Source organism: Elgaria multicarinata, chromosome 3 (assembly GCF_023053635.1).
Source record: "Elgaria multicarinata webbii isolate HBS135686 ecotype San Diego chromosome 3, rElgMul1.1.pri, whole genome shotgun sequence".
NCBI classification, from domain to species: domain Eukaryota; kingdom Metazoa; phylum Chordata; class Lepidosauria; order Squamata; family Anguidae; genus Elgaria; species Elgaria multicarinata.
The window spans coordinates 107,756,536-107,780,154 of NC_086173.1; the positions used below are offsets into that span (position 1 = coordinate 107,756,536).

Consider the following 23,619-nt stretch of genomic DNA (forward strand, 5'->3'; position numbering starts at 1 on the left):
TCAGACAGAAATAAACTCTCAGGACTGATTCCCCAGCTGATTCTACTGATGATGATGATGATGATGATGATGATGATGATGATGATGATGATGATGATGATGATAGAGGAAGGCCAACATTCATTTCTGTCACACTGCTTTGACAAATGTAATATTTGCAACTTCATGTGGTGTACCAAGTTGGATATAACTGGAGAATCTGACAAGACTTCTTGTAATAATTCATAAACAAATTACCCTACATGATTGGCAAAGAAAAGGCAGTGTTTTTTCTTTTTCTTAATTTTTTTTTTTTTTTTTACATTTTGTGCTTACAGGTCTGGGTGGATGCTGGAACACAGATATTTTTCTCCTATGCCATCTGCCTAGGATGCTTGACAGCTCTAGGAAGCTACAATAACTACAATAATAACTGCTACAGGTAATACACAATTATATAATTTTTAAATAAAGTAGTGCATACCTAGTTTGGGGAAATATATATATAGGTGTAGTATGCTTGTGTATACTGGTGCACACAAGCACATCATTACTTTTGAAATCATTTGTTGAAATTTGTAATTGGAGGGAAAAGTTAATGTTCTGTTTGTTTATTTATATTTATTTTATTTATTTGTTACATTTATATACCGCCCCATAGCCAAAGCTCTCTGGGCGGTTTACAAAATAATTCTGTTATTAATTACACTTATAAAAGCAAATGCTGAGTAATAGAAAATGTGTTAAAACCATATTTTAAGCATGTGTCGTAGTTCTGCATGATGAAAGTATACATAATGTATTTAACTAACAAATGTGCTCCCATTTTTAAAGGCATTTTTTGGAAGTTTATTTTTCAGACATTATTCAGAAGTTTGTCTTCCCAGGCCCTTTTGTTTTTAATGCCTCATGACAAAATCTGATCGGCAATTCCAGAAGTGCTGGAGTAACATTTACAGCCACGTTGCTGTAAAGCATGATTTGAGTTGTTATGCTGCTCCACAATTTGTTCATTGCATAATAGTTAGCTATATACTACTGGCTCGGTACTTTCTTATGCTACTTGAAATCACATGGAATTGCTGATATTCAAATTATATATTTGGGGCTAAAATACATGCTGCCCCTTTGGAAAATCTGAATCCTTGTGTGTGTGAAATGGCAGTTAATAGAGTAACACCCATTTCATTCAACACACACACGCTCACAAGAGCTAGGAACATTAATCTTATATTCCATCAGGCAATTTGAAAGTAGCATATTGGCTCCCCCTAGTGTAAACTCTATTGGTTATCCCCTTTATCTCTAAAAGCTGCATTATTAAAATACTCTTTAGATTTGGAATGGTGATATTTTTGTATTGATAAAGTTGACTAATCACAATAAATATGTCTATTCTAACCTGACTTATAGGGGACGTCTATTCCTAGCATGGATGTGCCTTCAAATGTGCCTTCAAGTTCTGAGCATCTTTTAAGAACGCTAAAAACGTAATTTAAGAACACCATTTCCCCCCACGAATTCTAAATGAATTCCTAATGCTGTCTTCATTATATCATATTGTGTGTTTTTCTCCAAGATCTGGACACACACAAAATTACAGTATTTGCATTCAAAGATTTGCATTGCATTTCTTTTGGGAGAAAAGCTTTAAATTTTGTTGTTATTAAAATTGCATGTCCAATAAGGAATTCATGAAAGTAAAAAAGAAACTCCCCAAATTTTTCACAACCTACAAAGAAGTTTAATAATCCACTATCCTATCCACACACTTTACATATCGGACTACACATTCAGCTGGTATATTAGCTTGAATTTAATAGAATATAGGGAAAAGACACCTGGATATTACCTTCAAAAATAGCAATGCCCAGTTTAAATGAACAGCATATAATTATTGTAACTGATACATAAATCTGAAATACAATCTAAATTCCCACCCACCCTATTCACATGTATTTATTGGCTCACTTTGTATGATCACATCCCAGCTTAGTAAAATGATTGGACTGCATAGTAAAATGTAATTGAAATCAAATGTAGTTGGAGCCAATCCTGGACATATTTTGCTAAATTATAAAATATGCAACCATCACTTGTATTTAACAATTATTCCGTAAATGACGGTCACGATATCAGCCATAATATTCATCAATATTGTAGTGTTCTCATGGGATGGAAGAACATTTCTTAACTGAGCCTTGAGCAAAGATAACACATTCCTCCACAGAGACATAGCAGCAGGAACAACAATATCTTGTGAGACCTTAAAGACTAACAAATAACCTGTTAATCTTCAAAGTACCACAATACTTTTTGTTGTTTGTATTTCTCAATATGATTTCCCTTTTTTAAAAAAGTTCCTGATTACTGTGAAATGTTAAATATTATCGTAAACATTCCCCCACACCTCCCATACATTAGACATCAAGGAATCCGAAGCAGAGCTTTGGAAAAGAGGTGGTTTATCAGCATTCCATTTCCATTGCCAAACTTTTCAGCTGTCTGAAGGATGTCAGTGGTAAATTTTGTAAAACAAAGTTGGCAATGAAAGTGCCTCAGATAGCGGCACATAATAATTTTTTTTTGCATATGCTAAAATGTGTACTGATGTTGAAATTATATATTAATTCTGAAGGCCTTGTGGCAGTTCTTATAATATCAAGAGCTTTCTCTGTGATCCTTGATGTGTATTTGTATCATTATGTGCTCAATGATGTGAACATAGAGATTCCACAAAGTTAGTAATTATGGCTCCATATCAGATGGCTGCTGAAGCTCTCTTGCCAGATAATGAGCAAAGAGTGAGAAACAGTGGAGAAACTGTCTGCCAAGTGGGAAGTAGTATTGGCAAAGTATGCCAATACAGAATACTTCTGTAGTGCCATTTTCACTACCAAGTCAGAATAAGAATAGATCTTTCCCATGCATGCAGTTTAACTAGATGATCTTAACATACTCTGTTTAGTCTGGCCAATAGGCTGTGCAGAGAGAGGTAAGTTTCCAGATCCTAACCTGATGAGAACTCTGGCATCTTCAAGGCCAGGGCAGTTGTGGCTTTAGGTGACAGGTCTAGCCTCCTCTACACAATACTGATGAAATTGTTTCACATACTAGAGCCTTTAAACATGATAAAACATCCCAGCAGCATCCTGCTATTCTACTTCCGTAGTGCCTTCATCTATTCACCCTTTCCTTCTTTCCATTTTTTTTAGACTATAGTCCTGTGCACATTTACTTGGGAGTAAGACCCATTGAACTCAGTGGAATTGTCTTCTGAGTAGACATACATATGAATGTGCATAGCAAGTGCTGGCTTTTCTGAAAACCACAGTTCGGGTTTGGCAATACTAAAAACAACAACAACAGCAAGCTGGTGGGAGAACACTTCAGCCTCTGAGGACACTCTGCCACTGACCTTAAAGTGGCTGTTATGGAGCAAAGGAGTTTCAGAGGGAGATTCAAGTGGGAGACTGCTGACTTAGAATTCATTAACAGGCTTGAATCATCAAAGCCTGAATTGGAATAATGGATTTTTATCACACTATGAATTAATTGGCATATTAGTGTCAGAATGTTTGTCAAATCAGCAACAACACACTGTGAATGACCATTGTTAAAATATGATTGCCACTTTTTAAATTTAATTTCCTTCTTAATTCATGGTTTACAGTTCTGTTTCCCACAACCCCCATATGTACTGTCCATAATACTCCACACATCTGATGAAGCAGGCTATAGTCCACCAAAGCTTATACTAGAATACATTTGTTAGTCTTTAAGCTGGCACAAGACTCTGTGTTGTTTTCCCAGTTGGAGAGCAGCTCCTGACACAGCCTAATTTCTGTGTTAATGCCATAGTTGATGCATGACATAAGAACATAAGATCCGTGCAGGGTCAGACCAACGGTCCATTCTGTTCACATAGTAGCCAAACAGCTGTTGGCTAGGAACCCACAAGCAAGACACGAGTGCAACAGTAAACCGTCCAGAGAGCCCTGGCTATGGGAGCGGTATATAAGTGTAATAAATAAATAAATAAACAGTACCCTCCCCTCCATGTCCCTCAGCAACTGGTGTATATAGGCTTATTGCCTCTCCTTTATTCCTCATATTGAGGCAGTAGCTAAATCTTGTTGATTTTTCCTGTATAATATTGCCAGGATTCGATCATTTTTGTCTGTCTCTTCCGCCAAGACGCTTGTTCATGCACTGGTTATTTCACGGTTGGACTACTGCAACCTTCTTCTCTCTGGCCTTCCTTCTTCTCACATCAGTCCGTTGGTTTCTGTTCACCACTCTGCCGCAAAGATCATCTTCTTGGCTCGCCGCTCTGACCATGTTACTCCGCTTCTGAAATCTCTTCATTGGCTTCCAATTCACTTCAGAATCCAATATAAACTTCTCCTGTTAACCTTCAAAGCTTTTCACTGTCTAGCTCCTTCCTATCTCTCCTCTCTCATCTCACACTATTGCCCCGCTCGTGCTCTTCGCTCCTCTGATGCCATGTTTCTCGCCTGCCCAAGGGCCTCTACTTCCCTTGCTCGGCTCCGTCCATTTTCTTCTGCTGCCCCTTACGCCTGGAACGCTCTTCCAGAACATTTGAGAACTACAAGTTCAATCGCAGCTTTTAAAGCTCAACTAAAATCTTTTCTTTTTCCTAAAGCTTTTAGAACTTGATGTTGTGCAGACTTTATACTGTTAGTTTTACCCTACCCTGTGCCTGCTTACCCTACCCTGTGCCTGTTTGCCTTCTCTTCCCTTCCTTATTGTTCTACTATGATTTTATTAGATTGTAAGCCTATGCGGCAGAGTCTTGCTATTTACTGTTTTACTCTGTACAGCACCATGTACATTGATGGTGCTATATAAATAAATAAATAATAATAATAATAATGATACCTGAGGTAGCATATAGCCATTAGGACTAGTAATCATTGATATCCTTCTCCTCCAAGAATACCAGGACTTGGAAAAAGAGTGTGTGTGTGGAATAGCCAAAATTCTAAAAGATTGGTAATGTGGATGGAAAAGTAGAAAGGAGGAGCAGGTAGGAGGAGAAAATTAAGTTATAAGAACGTGATGTAGAGCAACCATGGAAAACATGAAACTTACAGGAGAAAATATCTATGAAAGAGAAGGAGCCATCCCCCCTTGCATTGTGTGTGTGTTTCCCAGCTGGCAGTTTTGGCTCTCTGTCCAGCAACTCTCCCAATCTCTCTGTTGGTCTGTCTGTCTGTCTTATTCCTTCCCTTAAACAAAACAACAATGGCACAAAACCTATTCCATCCTAGACTGGGAATCCTTGCCAAAAGGTGGGGGGAGAACTTTCTGCCAGAAAAAGTTGCAAGAAGTACCCTAACAAACATGTGAAGTAAACCACATGCTTCGAATAAAACAGTGTTTTCCTCTTTATTCCACAGAGACTGCATTATGCTCTGTTGCTTGAACAGTGGCACAAGCTTTGTGGCTGGTTTTGCCATATTTTCTGTCCTTGGCTTTATGGCTTATGAGCAGGGTGTGCCCATAGCAGAAGTTGCAGAATCAGGTAAGTTCTAAAAAGCATATTTGATAGTAGCCTCCTTGTTGCATACTTCCTTAGGGAGTAAGATTATTGTAAGGGAGCTGAGAATTTGTATAGGGAAGATCTTCCACCCACCCTCTAGTTCTGGGGGGAGGGGGAAATCCCTGTAAAATTCATATGCAGTAAAATGGTTGGGAATTAGGTAAAGAAGAACATCTACAGATGTTTCCAAAATTTCCAAACATTTTGAAGGTGGGCTCTCCTTTAAAAAAATAAAAATAAAGGGGATTTTTTGATTGTTCGTGTTTTTAAGGAAGATTATTAGAATCCAGCAATAATTGTTTACCTGTAATATTTTTCTGCCTGTAAACATTTTGCCAATAATTTTATTCAGAGTAGGTGGAGATGGAGGGAGAGAGAAACGTCTTCTGAAAAGCCCCGATATATCTCTTTCTGTTTTCGTTCATGGATATTTGCATTATCTGTTTTCTCCTATTCTGTTTCTTCTTTTGCTCTATTTTCCCCCTTCCCCTTGATGGCACCATGCAGCCAGTCATACTTATGATGGAAAATGGAAACTCCATTCTAAATGGGTGCAGGAAAGAAATCATTAGCCCATGTGACATGAATCAAGTCAGCTGATATTCCGTGGTTTGTAGCATTGTCCTACCTTGGTCAGGAGTGGGCAGAAAGTAGATTCAAGATGGTCTGGATGTCAACTACCAGAAGCCCCTGACAGCAAATAGTCAGGAATGCTAGGAGTTGAAGTCCGAAACATCTGGAGATCTACTCTCTGTGCAACCATGACCTAGGCGCAGATAGTAAGATATAACAGGGACTATCTTGTGTTCTTTGCCCCCTGTAAACTCTGACATTGTTTTAAGCCCTGCCTGCTAGCTACACGATCCAAGGTTTGGCCTGGAGATGGGGAAAGACGCTGTCCACTTTGCATGGAATGCAAATCTGTGATTATGCCATCACGGGATTTATGCACCTCCCTGTTGAAGATCCAGTAGTAACAACTAAAAGGAAAACTGTGCATTGAGTAGACCAGGCTGTAGGAGAATGTGTTGCATAAGCATCATGAATTTACTGTTGACCCATGTATATTGATGCCAATGTTGGTCCCCAATGTTTATGTAAACAATTCCAGCATTGTAATGTAAAACAGCATAATTATAGGAAGATAGGAAAAAGCCTGTTACAGTATCAGATCACTAGTCCAGCTAGCTTAGTATTGACTGCACTTAATGGTGGCACATCTCCGGAGTTTCGGACAGGAGACTTTCCCAGGAAATGCTAGGGATTGTACCCTGGGACCTTTTCATCCAAAGTATATGCTCTACCACTGAGCTACAGACCTTTTCCCAAATCTGGGGTACTAAAATGATTGGATCGTGATGGTTTTATGAAAATCGTGAATACTCGTGATGGACGAGGTCACCTGGTTCAAACTGAATTGTCTAAAAAATAAACAGAAGTATTTTCTCCCAAAATCAGGAAATAGTTTGTCCTATTTCTGAACCGGTCTGAATTCAGATTAAACCTCGTAAGTCCATAAATCTTCTCCCTTCCAGTCCTATTCCTCCCACTGCCACCAATTCTTAAGCTGCCTCCTTCTTGCCCTAATTCCAATTATATGGTGGCTGTTGACATTCCAGTGGTTAGGGCAAGCAAACAAAAGGGAGTGTGGCTTCTTTCCCTCCCAGCACCTAATATGTCGCTATTTAGTATGTCAATCACCTTGCATACTGATGCTTTAAACCAAATAGCCCCTGAGAAATGCAGTTTTCATAAAGACTATTGGCTTTGCATAACCCTTGGAAAAACATCATTTCCGGGGGGCTACTTGTGCACTGCATAGCAACATACCATAGCAGCAGAGGGGAAAGCAAGGAGAGAATCAGTAGATGAGTGGGAGAAAGGGACAAGGTGAGAGGAGGTGGTTTGGCTGAGTAGAAGTGGGTAGGAGGGGGAATTGTTCCCCAGTTTGGATTGGGGGAGTCATAATTCTCATTTGGTATTTCAAGTGACTATTTCAAAAAAACCTAGACTCACATATTCAAGTCCAGGAGTACAAATGTTGGTTATATCACTAAAGAAAACTACTATAGCCAGGCAACAACTCCTTCCATGGAATCTTTCATGGATGCTTCCTGATCCCCTCATACTTCTTTGTAGTAGTAAAAGAAACTTCAAATGTCATTCTTTCCATCCAATCCTCAGACACTTTGGACATTACTGAGAAGTGCTGAGATCAGGCCCCTGTCCTTATGGAGGTGCCTTGCTCCTGCACTTGAGTTCCTTCCCAGCATCTACATGGGAAGGAATGCAAGTGCGAACATTCCTCTCTTTAAAAGTAAAAAAGGGGGGAGGAGAGAAATGGGGCTGTTCCTCTCCCCCTTTTTTAAAAAAATTACGTATCTCTGCAGCTGCGGAGATACAGAAAATAAAAAATGGGAGGAGAAGGAACAAGGCAGCCAGAGGAGGATGCGAAGAGGGGGCAGGGACTCAGGGCAAACCACCTCTACTCCCTCTGGCTGCTCATTCCTCCCCCCCATTTATTTTTATTTTTATTAAGTGTATCTGCACAGCTGCGGAGATACAGATAATAGATTTTTTTAAAAAGGGGTTCCTCTCCTAACCCCATTTTTATTTATGTCATCAAAGACATTACCAACAGTTAATAATTTCTAATTAAGGTTTCTGTAGCAATTAAATCATTGGCTTACTTTATGCAGCCAGTGGAATGTGCCTTCAATTTGTTGCTATATTTGAATGCATCTGCATCGGCTGGTTTTATGGCGAGTCAACAATTGCTGCTACATTGTGACCAAGTCCGAAATCATATTAGGCTTTTTCAGAACTGCTCTTAAAATGATTTATTTGGTTATTACAATTATTTATATCCTGCCTCTCAGCATATAAATGGAAGGAAGTTTACTAGCAACATAATATTATCAGCATAATTAACATATATTACTAAAATATAAACAATTCCTGCTTATTTTCTTTTTCAGGACCTGGACTTGCTTTTATTGCTTATCCAAAAGCTGTAACGATGATGCCTCTTTCTCCATTATGGGCAACTTTGTTTTTCATGATGCTCATATTCCTTGGATTAGATAGTCAGGTATGAATGAAAGATAACTACAAGATAATAAACATAGAACCAAATCCTTTTGAATGTAAATTGAGCTAAAATGTCAATTTCAACTGAGAAAGAGGATCTTCCTGAAACTTAAATTGCCAGCTTATTATTACTTACTGAATATTTGCTTCACTGTGCTTACAACAGTAGAGGTAGGTAGAAATCGCAAATGTCAATCAGCTGGATTTTCTTTCCATAGTGTAGGGGAAAAAATTACGATCTAAATATTGGCAGTAAGGACAAAAGGGAAATGAGAGGTAATATGGTATGAATCAGAAGGTATGGGCCTCAATCTTATACTGGATGTGAGCATACATAGCTCTTTCTAAAATATCAGAGGTGACAGAAAGGGAAGAATTTACACATGTCTTGAGAAAACAGAGGAAACAATCGGAGAGGTTTGTTTAGCCTGCGCCCTACAAAGGAGAAAATTTTGGAGTGCTGTTCCAAGTGAACTGCTGCAAAAGAGATATGGCAGGATTTCCTGTTCAAAATCTAACAGCTTTCATTTTCAGTCACTCAGTCCCCAATCCCAAATGGAAATATCCATCTTCATGTTTACGGTTTGCAAGTGCTAATTTGGAATGGCCCCGCTCAGAAGACACCTTAAACCACAGCTTTAACCATGGTGAATAAACCATGGTTCCTTGGTATTAGGTAAGAAAAAAAAAAAAAGAGCAGCAAAGTTGGGTGCCATCCACATATTTGTGGTACTTTTCTTCAGACCTCTAGATGACCTCGTCTAGCAGCTTCATAGAAATAATATAACATAAGGAAAATCTAGAACTCTGGAACACTATAGACCAAGCAGACATTCTCCAGCATCTGGACATGAGCCAACCAAATGGTATTGCCACCAGGAACCATTGCCATGCAAGGGGCTCTTGCTAGGTATCCCAAAAGTGTGCCCAGTTCCTCCAATACTGAGTGCCAATACCAGAGTTAGTATAGCACTTCTCTGTCTCCTCTGCAGAACATATGATCTGCTTTGCCTTGCTCCAGTAGAAGATGAATCCTCTGCTGTAATTGTTAAAGCTCTTTATAAGCCTGAGCTATAAATGATGAATATATGGTCAAGCATTTTGGGTACTGACAAGGGCTATAGAAGTGACACTTTATTTTGTCTCCTTTTTTCTGCATTTGTTCCAGTTTGTGTGTGTCGAAAGTCTTGTGACAGCTGTAGTGGATATGTACCCAAAGGTTTTCCGGAGGGGATACAGACGAGAACTATTGATTCTTGCACTTTCAATTGTATCATTCTTCCTTGGTCTAATAATGTTAACAGAGGTAAGATAGAATTATTTGCATTCAAAGCAGTGGGCCAGAAAAAACTGTTTCCTTCCTTTTTTAAAGCCAGGAATTCTAGGCAATGGTATTTGAGGACTGATCAAATATTGGAACAACAAAATACTGATGAAATCTTGCTATGTGATAAAACACAAAAATATATGGAAACATGGCAATTTCTTCTCAAAGGCACCATGGAGTCAGATGAGATCAGCATATACTTCCTTGTATTTTGCTAGGGAAACGCCTTCTACCTCACACCACCCCCCACTATGTGATGTATGGGAATGTAGAAACGGTTATCTTTGGAGGCTGGTTGATGAAGAACTTAGTAGCTTGAATGTTATAATCACTTCCTATATTGAAATTAAAGTGTTGGGGAAATTTGATAAATGTATACTTAATAATCACATCCCCATCTTTCAAAAAAACCCCCTACAATTATGATTAATACTAAGCATTAATTTCTTGATTTGAGGACTTAGCTATATGGATTTTAGTCTTGTTGTCACAGAAAAAGTGCTGGGAAAAATCCAAGCTAGATTGACTCCATCACATGTTGGGCCAGTAGCATGCACCCCGACCCCCTACCTGAAATCAAATTTCCATTTACAGCCCCCAATTCACCCTAAATATGACTTTGTGGTAACATGCCAAAAGCTGAATTCATCACATGACTGCAGACGCACATAGCTTTGCATGTACTGGGAGCAGCTCAGAGTTATCAGGCTATTATTTTTCTTTGTCTCTGCTTGTGGAGGAAACATATTGCCATTTTACAAGGGACCCAGAAATACAATCCAGAGTTTGGGGGGCTATATTTTCGCAACTTTGCTGTTTGCTATATTCTCCCAACTTTGAAGCAAAATTCATCTTGTCCCTACACGTTTGTTAATCTTCTCAGTCAGGCACAAACTCAAAGAAAAGGAATAATTGGATTCGTTTTGGTTTTAGGTTGGCAGTGTAGCTTGATATTGGCTGATCAGCTCTATTTCTTGGCATTTTATTCATTCCCCTACGCCATTGCCCACAATGGAGCCACACTACCTCTTTGTTACTATTGTACTACATACTCAACCACTTTTGATGGGCTGTAGGAAAAAGAAGAAAAGTGTTCCAAAACACAGCATGTTGTTGCTGTTGCTGCTCCTTTGGTTGTGTACAATGTGCCCTCTGAAACATACACTATAATATGCAATGTAAACCAAGTTGCAGTATGTATCATGGGCCACCAAATGGCACTATTGTACTACATTTTATCATGTAAGGCTCTTTATTAGATGCCTTTCCAAAAAGTCCCAATGAGACAGGGTGAAGAAATTTGCTTCTGTTCAGGAGGCATGCAGTGTGCATTTCTTTAGTGTGTAATTTCTTGGGAGCACTTTAAAGCAATGCTGAAGTGGTATTGTTGTTCATTGAAGTTTACTCTTAGTGTCCCACTACAGAGCTTAGAACTAGGCCAGCTCTCAAGATGGCCTCAATTATTAACTCAAAAGATAAATAACTAGTATACCAGCATACATTTCTGGGCTTGATGTATTGGTGAAGATTAACTGCCCAGAGAGCCTTGGCTAATGGGCAGTATAGAAAGGCATTTAATTAATTAATTAAAAATAAATTTTTGACTGGGAAGCTTTATACTATTCACAAGTTCCTCGTACACAGTACACTCAAACATATCTGGGCCAAGCAGAATTCTTCTAACATTTCTTACTTGCTTTTATTACGAGAGATACTAATGTCAGCAATTCAGTGGGACCGTCACATTTGTTAAGACTTTGATCTACTCAGAAAAATATAGGTAACCTTCAAATTGACCCTTTCACAACAATATTCCATCTGGGACTGGCTCTAGTAGATTTTATCTCAGAACACTATCTGTGGTTTCATACTTATATAAGAGCCAGGCAGCTGAATACATCTGAATATTCATATATAGTGTTTCAGTGACTAAAGCTGGATTGCATTGTAGCATGTATAAGATTGCATTGTAAAAGTATTTGAGTGATTTAGAAATTGATAGTGAACCTGAATATAAGGATATAACTGGGAGTACATTTTGAAAGGGAGTGATGCTTTTAGTGCTCCAACATCATAAATTAAAACATAATGCTATATACACCTCTGCTTGTGTTTCCCCTTCCATTCCAGATGTTTACTATGTTTATGGGAATGTGCACTGCTGATGTACTATAAAGCTCTTTGTCAATTTTTTATTGCCTAAAATTATGGATCACCAAGCAATATAGGAAGTTTCTTAACTGCAACCTTGTTACACTTTTGGAAAAAAAATTAAATATAAAACAGCAGGAATATATAGTGTAAAACATAGTTAAACAAAAGATTGCTTAAGGCTAAAGTAGTTGTGATGTTAAGTGCATGCTTCTATTTCATATGCATGTTTTTAAAATGCAAACTGCATCTGTGTGTGTGTGTGTGTGTGTGATAATTTATTTTATTTATTGCATTTTTATACCACCCAATAGCCGAAGCTCTCTGGCCGGTTCACAAAAATTAAAACAGGCATGGAGGAAGAATTCAAGTTTATCTTTCCCTTCAGGTCCTGAGGAAAATCCCTCTTCTGACACATGATTCTCATCTTTCTGAGGCCAGCTCCCTTCAGCTGACAATTTGTCCGGGTTTCCCTGTAGAAGTGCTACTGGATCTGCTCTGCCAGCAGATCTTCACAGCTTCTACCTTCTGTCATTTTCCCAACTACACCTCCTCCACCTCCTCCTCCTCCTCCTCCTCCTCCTCCTCTTCTTCTTCTTCCTTTGCTCTAATGCCTTCTCTCTTCTCTTCCTGGCTCCAAATTCTCAGCCTTAGACTGGCAACCTCCCCTGACTGAACTCTGTTGGATTGGCCCTTGTATGCTCTTCAGCCTGATCTTCCTGATCAATAGAACTTTAACATCTGACTAACTGCCTGTCTGGCCAATGCATAAGGGTTAATGAATGTAAATATAATGTTGTCTCATAGACCCTAGCATGGCCTGACCTTTTCGATTCTACTGTCCAGTATAAAAACTACTGGATCTGACTGTAAGTGTACTAAGGAACCTAGTCATCTCCATGGTAACAGAAACAGCTTTGCTGACTCTTGGTAAGCTTCCAAGGGTAGGCCACACCTTCAGTGTAACTGTTCGGCCTCAGTTAAAAGTTAACTGTCAAGCTTTCCCCCTCTCACAGTTCACTGTTCACAGTCCCTATTACATTATATTTTATAACACATTCTTTAATTTTAAATTTACACAACTTTCTCTGAAGGATGTATTGACTCTCCACCATATGCAATAAGGGCTTTCTCCATCACAATGTATGTGCAGAGCATGTTACTACAGTTATTTTTAATTTTTATTTAAATTCTGTCCCAAATGCTTGTGATAGGTCAAAGGTTAAATGCACATAACCTCTGACTAAATAAGGTTTAGATCCTAAGACAGGTCAATGGAAAGAAGTTTGCAGAAGGAAAACTGCCCATCCCATAGTCTTCCCCTTCAGTTGCCTGCATTCCTGAAAAGTGAAGACGGGACATGGAGGGCTGCTGGGGGTGGAGAAGGCAAGAAACCTCCCTTCCATGAACTTCTTTCCATTATAATAAGATCAGAGCCAATGTATGCTGAAATCCAAAAGCCGTAATGAGCTTGAGTGTAACCAACCAAATCCAGCCCAAATAAATAAAAATGCCTCTGAAAATAATATAAAGGTTTATGAGCAGGGAAACCTTATTTCAGCTGCAAAATATCACTCTCAGCACTTTTTTTTTAATTTTTAATTGTTTTTCTTCCAGGGTGGGATGTATGTTTTCCAACTGTTTGACTCCTATGCAGCCAGTGGAATGTGCCTTCTTTTTGTTGCTATATTTGAATGCGTCTGCATCGGCTGGTTTTATGGTGAGTCAACAATTGCTGCTATATTGTGACCAAGTCCGAAATCATATTATGCTTTTTCAGGACTGCTCTTAAAATGATTTATTTGGTTATTACAATTATTTATATCCTGCCTTTCGGGATATAAATTGAAGGAAGTTTACTAGTAACATAAATATACATTAATAAAGCCACAGTAAACAGTATTAAAAAGAAGCCATCAGGATCCTTCCACAGGGCAATTGAAGGAAGATAGCCCTGTGAGGAAGGGACAGTCCAGCTGGAACTGGAGCAGACACTTGCTGTTAGTCTTTCCTGCATCCCTCAGTCTCCTGGGGAGGGGCTGTAGCTCAGTGTGACAGAGTACCTGCTTTGCATGCAGAAAGTACCAATCCTTGGCATCTCCAGGTAGGGCTAGGAAAATATTCTGCATGAAACTCTGAAGAGCTGCTGCCAGTCAATGTCAACAATAGTAGGCTAGATGGACCAATGGTCTGACTCAGGCATTGACTCCAGAAACGTAGTTTCTAGTCCTAGGGTATTAGTGTCGCCCATATTCATTCTGTGTTGATTTTGATTTATACAGGAAGCAATCGTTTTTATGACAACATTGAAGATATGATTGGGTACAGACCATTAGGATTGATTAAATGGTGTTGGATGTTCCTCACCCCTGGCATTTGTGCAGTAAGTAATAAAAGTATAGTTAATGTGGTAGAGAAGTCTCTAAGGTTCTTGGCAAGGCTTTGTGTCAGATGTTTTGTGGAAAATATTTTGCAGAAATAGACAATAGAGTGTAGTTATGTGTTTATAAAGGAAGTGCAACTCTAAAATCTGCAAAGTGGTGCAATATTTCCTTATCCCAGTTTTTTTTTAAAAAAAAAAAAAACCCTAAATGAATTAAATGAAAAAATGATAAAATCTTCACAAGTTTTCTCAGCCAATTTTATTTTATTTTTTTAGGTATTGTTTTACTTTATGATTTACTTTAGATCCCAGTAGTCCTCATATTATCTTTCCTTTCTTCCTGATTCAGCCTAGTGCAGATAAAACACAGCTGTATGTGGTGTCTTTAAATGTGATCACACATTGATTTTCATGTCACAGTGTCATTATGCATACAAAGTGTCTATCGTAAGCCCCTGTGCAAGTATTACAGGAGCAGTCATATGCCATTGTGTTTTCACTACTCCCACAACTGAATTTAACACAAATAACTACGCACTGTATACTAATTACAGCTATGATATGCTCAAGTTACACAAATTACAGTTGCAGTTTGCGTATCTTGCCATTTTTATGCGGGGGGGGGGGAGCAGATATCCACAAGTTCCATCTAGAAGCTCAGTTCATAAACGCAAGCCAAGCTGGGGGCTCCGGGGAAATCTGTCAAGACCTCAAAGCAACAGACATCCCTATTCCAAAGCTACATTGGGGTTCAAAGCATGTGCAATTTGACATGCGGGGGTGTCTTTGCTACACAATTGCGATTTGACATTAAACTGAAAAGAAGAGCCTATTATTTGGTCCTTAGATAAAAGCTAATTAGGATTTAAATGTGAAAGAAGTTCATTACTGTGAAAGGAATAGAGGTGCAAGTTATTTGAGTGTACCGTTGAGAGAAAGGGACAATGCTGGCCTGCTTTCTGGCTGTCTTCAAAGTTTAACGCAGTATTTCAGTTAACTGGGTGAAATGAGCTTTCTGAGCACTTACTTGATTTTTCAAACATGGATAATTTTTCCTCTCTATTTTAGGGAATCTTCATCTTTTTCCTGGTGAAATATAAGCCTTTAAAGTACAACAATATTTATACGTACCCAGATTGGGGCTATGGCATTGGTTGGATGATGGCTCTCTCCTCCATGATTTGCATTCCTTTATGGATCTGTATTAAATTGTGGAAAACAGAAGGAACCATTCTAGAGGTGACGCATGTTTTTGTAACAATCTTGCTTGATATATTAGTGAACAGTGGCAGGGAAAGGATCTAAGATGAAAACTAGCTTTTTAAAGCTTTCCTAAGAATTTTGCCTATAATTAACAATTCAAAATCTATGAAAACTACAGATGTGGAGAGAACTCAGCAACACGCTTATCCATTTCAGCTTTGGTTCTGGGATGGGTCATAGTGATAACTATGAAGAAAAAATTACTGAACAGAGGTCCAGTGATTAAAACATGCAGCTGCTGGCTGCAGACACGCCCACCACCATCACACAGACTCCACAGGTTATACCTGAGGGAATGTAGCCCTTGACAGAAAATGTTCTTCCATCCCTGAGCTAGAAGGAAATTTGGATCCATCAATAACTAAGAAATTAACATACTATACAAAAGATAGAACTAAAAAGAAGAGGATAGTTCATTGTAGGCCTGCACAACTTGTAAATCACCAAGTTAAACGTAGGCTGCAATCATGTATTACATCTTGCTAGTTCCAGGCAGGTGAGACATAATACATTGCTGTTGGGCTGAATTCACTTTAGTGGGTCAGGTGATGTAGACCAGGACTAATGTGTAACATGCTATAAGTGAGGCCAGAGCTCCTTCTTTGGGGCACAGCTCAGCAGAAGAGTGCATAGTTTTCATGCAGAAGGTCCCTCGTGCAATCCCTGGTATCACTAAGAGGTTCAGACCTCTTCCTGAGAGCTTGGACACTGCCAATCAAAGCAGACTGTACTGGAATTGATGGATAAATAATTTTTATATGATCTAAATCAACTTCCTATATTTCTTATGCTATATAATATATATAGTATGATTTGTATGACCCATTCAGATGATCTGACCTAGGAGACTCATGGAATCCAATGGATTTCTGAATGCTCTCGGAGATTTCCCACTGGCTAGTTCTGGTGATCCAGCCAAGCCCCAAGTCGCACTGTGGAACAGTGAGATGAGGAGGGTTGTTGACTCGATTGTCCCTGAGTGCCCTCTCCAGCCTTGTAGAGCCCACTCTGCTTCTTGATATACTGGGCAGCTGCGGTCAGTGAAACAGGCTGGACATCAGCTAGAACACAAATAGCATAAAACTCGAAAACGACCACACAAGCTCAGCACATAATTATGCTACTTGTTCAGTGGTGCCTGCAGCAAGAGTGTGGCTTACTTTGCTGCCAATTTCAGTTGCTAGGGCCTGATGACATAGACGAGGTGTTTGCAGCAGTGTGACAGACTATGTGCCCTCTCAATCCTTACCTCTCCTGGCTAATAAAAGTAGCTGAGGGAGTATGACTGGGTGGGTCCAGGGAATGGTAAATGCATCTGTGTGTGAAGGGGTGTTCCTGCTGTCCTTAAGGAGGCAATAGTGTGAACACTCCTGAAGAAACCACTCTGGAGCCAATGGTATTTCACAACTACCACCCATTCACAAATACCCCTTTCTTAGGGAAGTTACTTGAGGGGTTCATGGTGGAGCAACTGTAGGCACTCTTGGAAGATACTAATTATCTAGACCCATTCCATTCTGGGTTTCTCCCTAGTTATGGGACTGAATCAGCCTTAGTCGCCCTGATGAATGACCTTTATTGGAAGATGGACAAGGGGAGTGTGACCCTGTTAATTCTGCTTGATCCCTCATTGGCTTTTGGTACCATTCACCATGGTATCCTCCTGGATTGATTCCGTGGGCTGGGCATTGAAGGCACTGAGTCAGAGTGGTTCCAGTCTTACCTACGGGGTCAATTTCAGAGAGTAACACTGGTTGACTATTCCTTGGCCTCCTTGCAGTTGAGCTATGGGGTTCCGCAAGGTACCATGTTGTTGTCCCCAGTGTTGTTTAACATCTATATGAAGCCACTGGGAGCGGTCATTAGGGGAGTTGGAGCCAAGTGCCATCAATATGCTGATGACACACAGCTCTGTCTCCCTGTGACATCTGAATCAGGTGAGGCTGTGCAAGTCCTGGATCAGTGCCTAGACTTGGTAATGGGCTGGATAAGGGCCAATAAACTGAAGCTGAATCCTGGCAAAATGGAAGACCTGTGGGTGAGTGGTTTTTTATTCTTTTTATCTCTTATTGTTCACTGCTCTGGAATCTGTCTAGAGCTGGAGTGGTATATACTGTAACTGTGGTAAATAAAGATCTTGGTTCTTATACATTGATGGTTGCAATGGGAAGCAACACCCTTGTTTTATTTTACAAAGACTTTAATGTAGCAAAGAATGCATCTTGCAGGTGTTAAACAAGAAAGTGTGCACACACATGCGTATATAATGATGTCATAATCTATCTAGAGAGAGTGTGTGTGTGCGCTCATGCATGCGTATTAGAAAGAGAGAGAGTGACACAGAAATGGCTTTGGCTACTGGGCGGTATAGAAATGCAATAAATAAATAAAATAAATGGCTAACATTTTCATTTTCTTATTTTTCCCCCACCCCAGAGATTCAGAAAACTGATTGTAGCCAGCCCAGACCTGAAAATGAGAGGGAAACTCAGAGCAGGGTCATATTCTACAGTAAATGACTGCGATGCCAAACTGAAAAGTGATGGCAATATTTCAGCCATCACGGAAAAAGAGACACACTTCTAAAAGAACTTTCTTTTGAATTGTTTTTATATAAATAAATAAATAAATAAATAAATAAATAAAATACTTCACTTAATTATATAGGCCAGCTTGTTTTGCACAACTTTATTAACAAGTTAATTTTAAAGTGAACTTGTATACTTGTTTAAAAGTGATTTTTAATTATTATATAAGTAACGATTATATATTATATATATATATATATATATAAAAAATGAAATAGAATTGTTGTTAGTGATGACTTGTAATATGGTGATTCCAGTAAGTGCTTTATAGATCCTAGAAGAAACTGTATAATGTATTGTAAAAATTTTATACTTTGGTGTGTGTGTGTGTGTGTGTGTGGTGTGTGTTTAAAGGCATGGTGTTGTATAGCGATACACTTTCTAATTTGTAAGCATTTCAGACCATTTCAGCTTCTACTGTATGTATATAAAGGGGATCACAGTGTCCTTATTATGTTAATATCTAAGTCTTCAGATGTGTAGCTTTGTTTCAATATTGTTTCCTAAATTTGGACCTGATCAAACCTGGTTTGCATGATACAACAGCCCACTGTGGCTTAATTTAGCTGCGAGGACTCTCATGTTCTGCTGGGCTTACCATGGCTTGTCATGTTGTGTGAACCCAGCAGCATGGCTTGTTAGTGGGAGTGGGCAGCAACTGAACAAAACCCCATGGCTTATTGGAGGGTTGCTACCCACTCCAACAAGTCATGCTAGTCAGGTTAACAACCTGCGTCGGCAAGGGTAATTATGCAAATTCCACCAGCCAAGCTGACATTTGGCAAACCTGCTCTCACAGGTTTGGAGGCAATGCCTTTGTGAACAAACCTCTGAATCTGATACCTGCTTTACCCATTGGACACAATCTAGATAACTGTGTGACTAGCTGGGTGATAAACCTAGGCTTTGGACTTGTATGTCTTGAACAGCAGCCCTCACACCTCATGGAAGTCATCTTTGAAGCTTTCCTGAGTTTCAAAAGCAGCTTCTAATATATCATGGGGCCTTCTGTTCCAAGAAAAAAGGTACATGTATAAACATGAGATAGCTCTTGACCATGATGTCTTAATCAGGATTATGGATTATATCTTTTATTTGTGAAGCAGAGAAGGCAAATCCTCTTTCTGGGGTGGGGGGGGATGGGAAAAACACATCTTCTAAATTTCATGCTACCCAACCATTTGTCACACTTTTAGAAATGTGATGGAAAGAATTTATCACCGAATTACTATTTTTTTCCTGAACACACTATAGAAAATATTTTCATAAATAAATGAGCTATTAATAGAGTCGTGACTTTAATAGAGTTTGAATTCACAGGTGCTGTTTCATGGAATTTTTAAAAGTTCACATTTATTTTTCTTTGCTTGGCCCTAGTGACCGCATCAATTATTTCACCCTTTTGGATTTGTTTTCACAGAAAAATATGTACGAGTGTGTGCATGTCGCACTTAAAGAGAGGTATAATTGGTTGGCAGGGAATTATGTAGTCAGACTTTAGTACCCTTAAGCACTCTTAAAAGCAGCTGTTCTTTAAAACATTGATGAATGTGATTGTGATAATATGTAGCATAGATATGGCATTTTAACACATCCTTGTTCTCAATATTGTTTCATCAATAATAGCTACCGCCTAGTCCAGTATTCACAATTACTAAAATAGCCTAGAATCTCAGATTCATCCATAAGCCTACATGTTGTAATGCTTCATAGGAAAATCCACCAGTCTACCAATCAAGCAGCCTGACTATGGGTAGAACAGGGCAGCAGGTTTGTTAAGAATACTTTTAGGGATAACTATGGCTGCAATCCTATATCACTTACCTATGAGTAGATCTGCATAGGATAGTGCTGCAAGTCACATTAAGACACCTCAAGTATCCCTGGACTTGATTATATAAATCCGCCACAGGCAGAATGGGTTTTGTTTAAGTAGTACTGAATTTGATCTTCATTTAGGAATGGTATGCTTATATGCCCCATTTTAAAAAATGGGAAATTGAGACAAGGAATTTCACCTGAATTGAAAGAAAATGGGTTTAAACTCAGGAGCAAATGTTACATTTCATTTTGTCATCAGTTGTATTGTTTAACGGACTGGTTTCTCACCCAGACTACTAGACTATAAGCAGCTTTCAAAGTGAACTTACTTCAATATGTATGGTACACTCCACCATGCATACCTGTATATAACCAAAGCACCAATTTTCAGACTATTTCTTGTAACCATCTAAAATAGCATACCGCTGAAAAACAACCATGGTATGTATTACTTCAGGTGTCTTACTAAGAGTAAGCTCCTCAGAAATGCATTAGTATGTATGATGGGGAGTATCATGCATACCAAAAACCATGTACTATTAGTATGGTAGGTGCACGTTCAAAGATGTTCTATGTCAGTCTGCATCTCACTTATCAACTGTATTGGATTAATTACATCTAACTGCTCAAAGTATATGAAAGATGCAAGTTAAAGGAATCTGTTCACTGCATCCCTGCACTTTTATTTCTTCCTTCCACAGATGCTATAGGTTCATAAATAATTGGGAAGGCGAAAAAGACAGATTTTGACATCTATATGCATGATTTGTTCTTCTTGACTCTCTTGACCATAATAATTAGTGACAAATGTATACTATTGACTCTCTTTTATTTATTTGCGCTTTCTTGTTGGACAGTTATCCATTGCTAGAATTAGTGCATTGTCTTTTTTAAGTTCTAGAATGTAGTTAAATACCAGACAAAAGAAAACCAAGCTGTTAATTTGGAATGCAGTTCTGCATTCCTGAACATCCTGATGTACTGTCTTCCTATTACTAAATGTATGGTGAACAAATGAGAAATTCCAATATGTGACTTATAAGCACTGGGAAGTAGTTTTAAGTGATCCTACTCATCAAAGCTAGTCACACATAAGAGTCTTCCTAAGTGTACAGTGATGTGTTTCAGTGCGTAGAGTTTACTACTGCAACATCAACTAGCAATGGTATGATAATTTCAGGCAGACCAAGATCTCATTTAAATTAAAGCATCTTTCAGCCCAGTCCTATTCAGGGCTACTTGGAAGTAAATCCGCTGTATTCAATGGGCCATCATACCAAGTAAATGTGGATACAATTTCATTGTCAGTGAGAAGATAATTCATGGATATGGATTGTCACATATATAATGTTGCTTTCATCCAAGTATCCCAACATACTGTTTATGGAATATGATTCCTATTCTGCTGCTATGAACTGTTTCACCAATAGCTTTATACACATACATGTGGTTTGGCATGGTCTAAAGCAGTATTTCTAATTTGCTGTGCTTGTAAATGTGCACATTTACTACTTGACTCATTTAACACTTGTACTTACTTTTTTTTAATGTATTGGGAGGGTGGGGAGTTGGGTTCATATTCCCAACTAGTTCTATGATTTGTTTTTTATTTGTTTTTCTGGAACAAAATGTGAAGAGCAATGATATTATGATGACTTTTTTTGTATATGCAGCAGGAAACAATAATGCCCTTTCTGAAGTATATGCAGTATTATTCAAAAGTAAAGAAGAGCCCAGAATTATGTACTGTTTTACACAAAGGAAGTTTTTATTTGGTTTTCATGAAAGCACAACATTTTGTCTGCTTACTTCTTTTTGGAAAAAAAATTAAAATGGGCAAATATACTGTGCTTCGTGTACTGTACTTAGTATATTGTGAGCTTGGCTTACATTGCTATGTCTGTATAGCCTTCACTGTAATATTTAAAGATGGGACTGAGTATCACAATTTTACAAATATGTAAACACCACAACAGCACAAATAGAGATTTTGAGTAAAGCACTGGCATAACAAGCCCAATTATTATTGGCACTAATGTGCTATTGTCCAAATTAGATTCTGGCATAGAGTTGCTTTATCCATTCCACCAGCACTAACTGGGATCTTAGAGCTCCATCACACCAGCAATTTATTGCACACCTGCCATTCCTAGTATGTGGATTTGCAGTACAGTACTCACATGACATCATCCCTGCCTTGCACTCATCTTGCCCTTTTCACCTCTTGTTGCATTTTATTTTGGTGTGGGGAAGGTCTGGATTATTTCCCCCTCTCATTCTTTCCTTTCCTTTGTTGGGTGCATGTGCTAATAGAGTCTTGATGATGAAAGGGGTGGTTCTCCAACACAGTCAGCGTAGGGACTTGTTAGTCGGTTGAATGGACTTTTTAGTGTTCCGCCCGCCCCTCTGCAGAAACAGAGCCCAGATGAAACTTTAAAAGTAATTGCTAGATAACAAAGCCAGAGCAAAGGTGGGGGGGAGACCCCATGCCCATCGGAGTACCACAACCAATGAACTGGAGGAGGAAGGGGTGGGGTGGAATGGAAGAGAAAACAAGTGGAAACCCACATGAAAGGAACCATGTGTGAGAGAGTCCTTGAAGCACTTATGAAACGGAGGTTAAAAAAAACTCTGAGACAAACCAGAGGGGAAAAATAGGTATGATGGAGCCTTTAATGTTGAATCCTATGAACCACAGTAGGGTGGTTTCCAAATCAGATCTTTTGATAGCTGTAAGGACATACTATTACCTTTGTACCTTGGCAGTGTTATTAAACAAGAATGAAAACAATAGCCAAGAAATTAAAAGAAGGTTATGATTGGAAAGGACTACTGTAAGAGATATGGGGGGGGAGGGGGAATCCTTAAAAGTAAAGATACAACATTGGAAACCACAGCCAGGATTATTCAGACCATAGTCTTTCCGATCTCCATGTATGGATGCAAAAGTTGGACAATGAAAAAAGTGGCTAGGAGGAAGATCAACACAGGAGAGTTTTGCAGATACCATGGACTATGAAAAAGACAAATAAATGATTTCTAGAACAAATTAAGCCAGAACTCACACAAGAAGTGAAAATGTTGAAACTGAGACTATCCTACTTTGGACACACAATGAGAAGAAATGACTCATTACAAAAGACAGTAATGCTGGGAAAAACAGAAGGTTGAAAGGAACGGAGGAAGACCAAACAAGAGATGGATTGAGTTCGTATAGGAAGATATGGACATGAAGTTACAAGATCTGAATAGGGAGTTATGAATCAGATATGAATGGAGGTCGCTGATTCATAGGGTCACCATATGTTGAAGCCAGCTTGAAGACCTATAACTAAATGACATACAATTCAGAGTGATGATGTGGTGAATATGGGAACATTAATACTTTTTTGTTTGTGCTTTTTTTTTTAAGCATGGCTCCTCTCATGTTCCTAACCCATAGTAAGCTTCT

The 23,619-nt window shown here is 38.8% G+C and overlaps 1 protein-coding gene across 1 annotated transcript in view; it reads left to right on the top strand.

Annotated features, from left to right (window-relative positions):
* The window catches only part of SLC6A11 (solute carrier family 6 member 11), a 117,911-nt gene extending 99,393 nt beyond the window's left edge, over positions 1-18,518 (top strand). The window contains exons 8-15 of the mRNA XM_063121220.1: positions 318-421; positions 5,403-5,527; positions 8,524-8,636; positions 9,804-9,941; positions 13,731-13,833; positions 14,396-14,496; positions 15,565-15,735; positions 18,196-18,518. Of these exons, the coding sequence (XP_062977290.1) occupies positions 318-421; positions 5,403-5,527; positions 8,524-8,636; positions 9,804-9,941; positions 13,731-13,833; positions 14,396-14,496; positions 15,565-15,735; positions 18,196-18,345 (1,005 nt within the window). The 3' untranslated portion in view covers positions 18,346-18,518. The remainder of the gene's footprint in view (positions 1-317; positions 422-5,402; positions 5,528-8,523; positions 8,637-9,803; positions 9,942-13,730; positions 13,834-14,395; positions 14,497-15,564; positions 15,736-18,195) is intronic.
* The last annotated feature ends 5,101 nt before the right edge of the window (positions 18,519-23,619 follow it).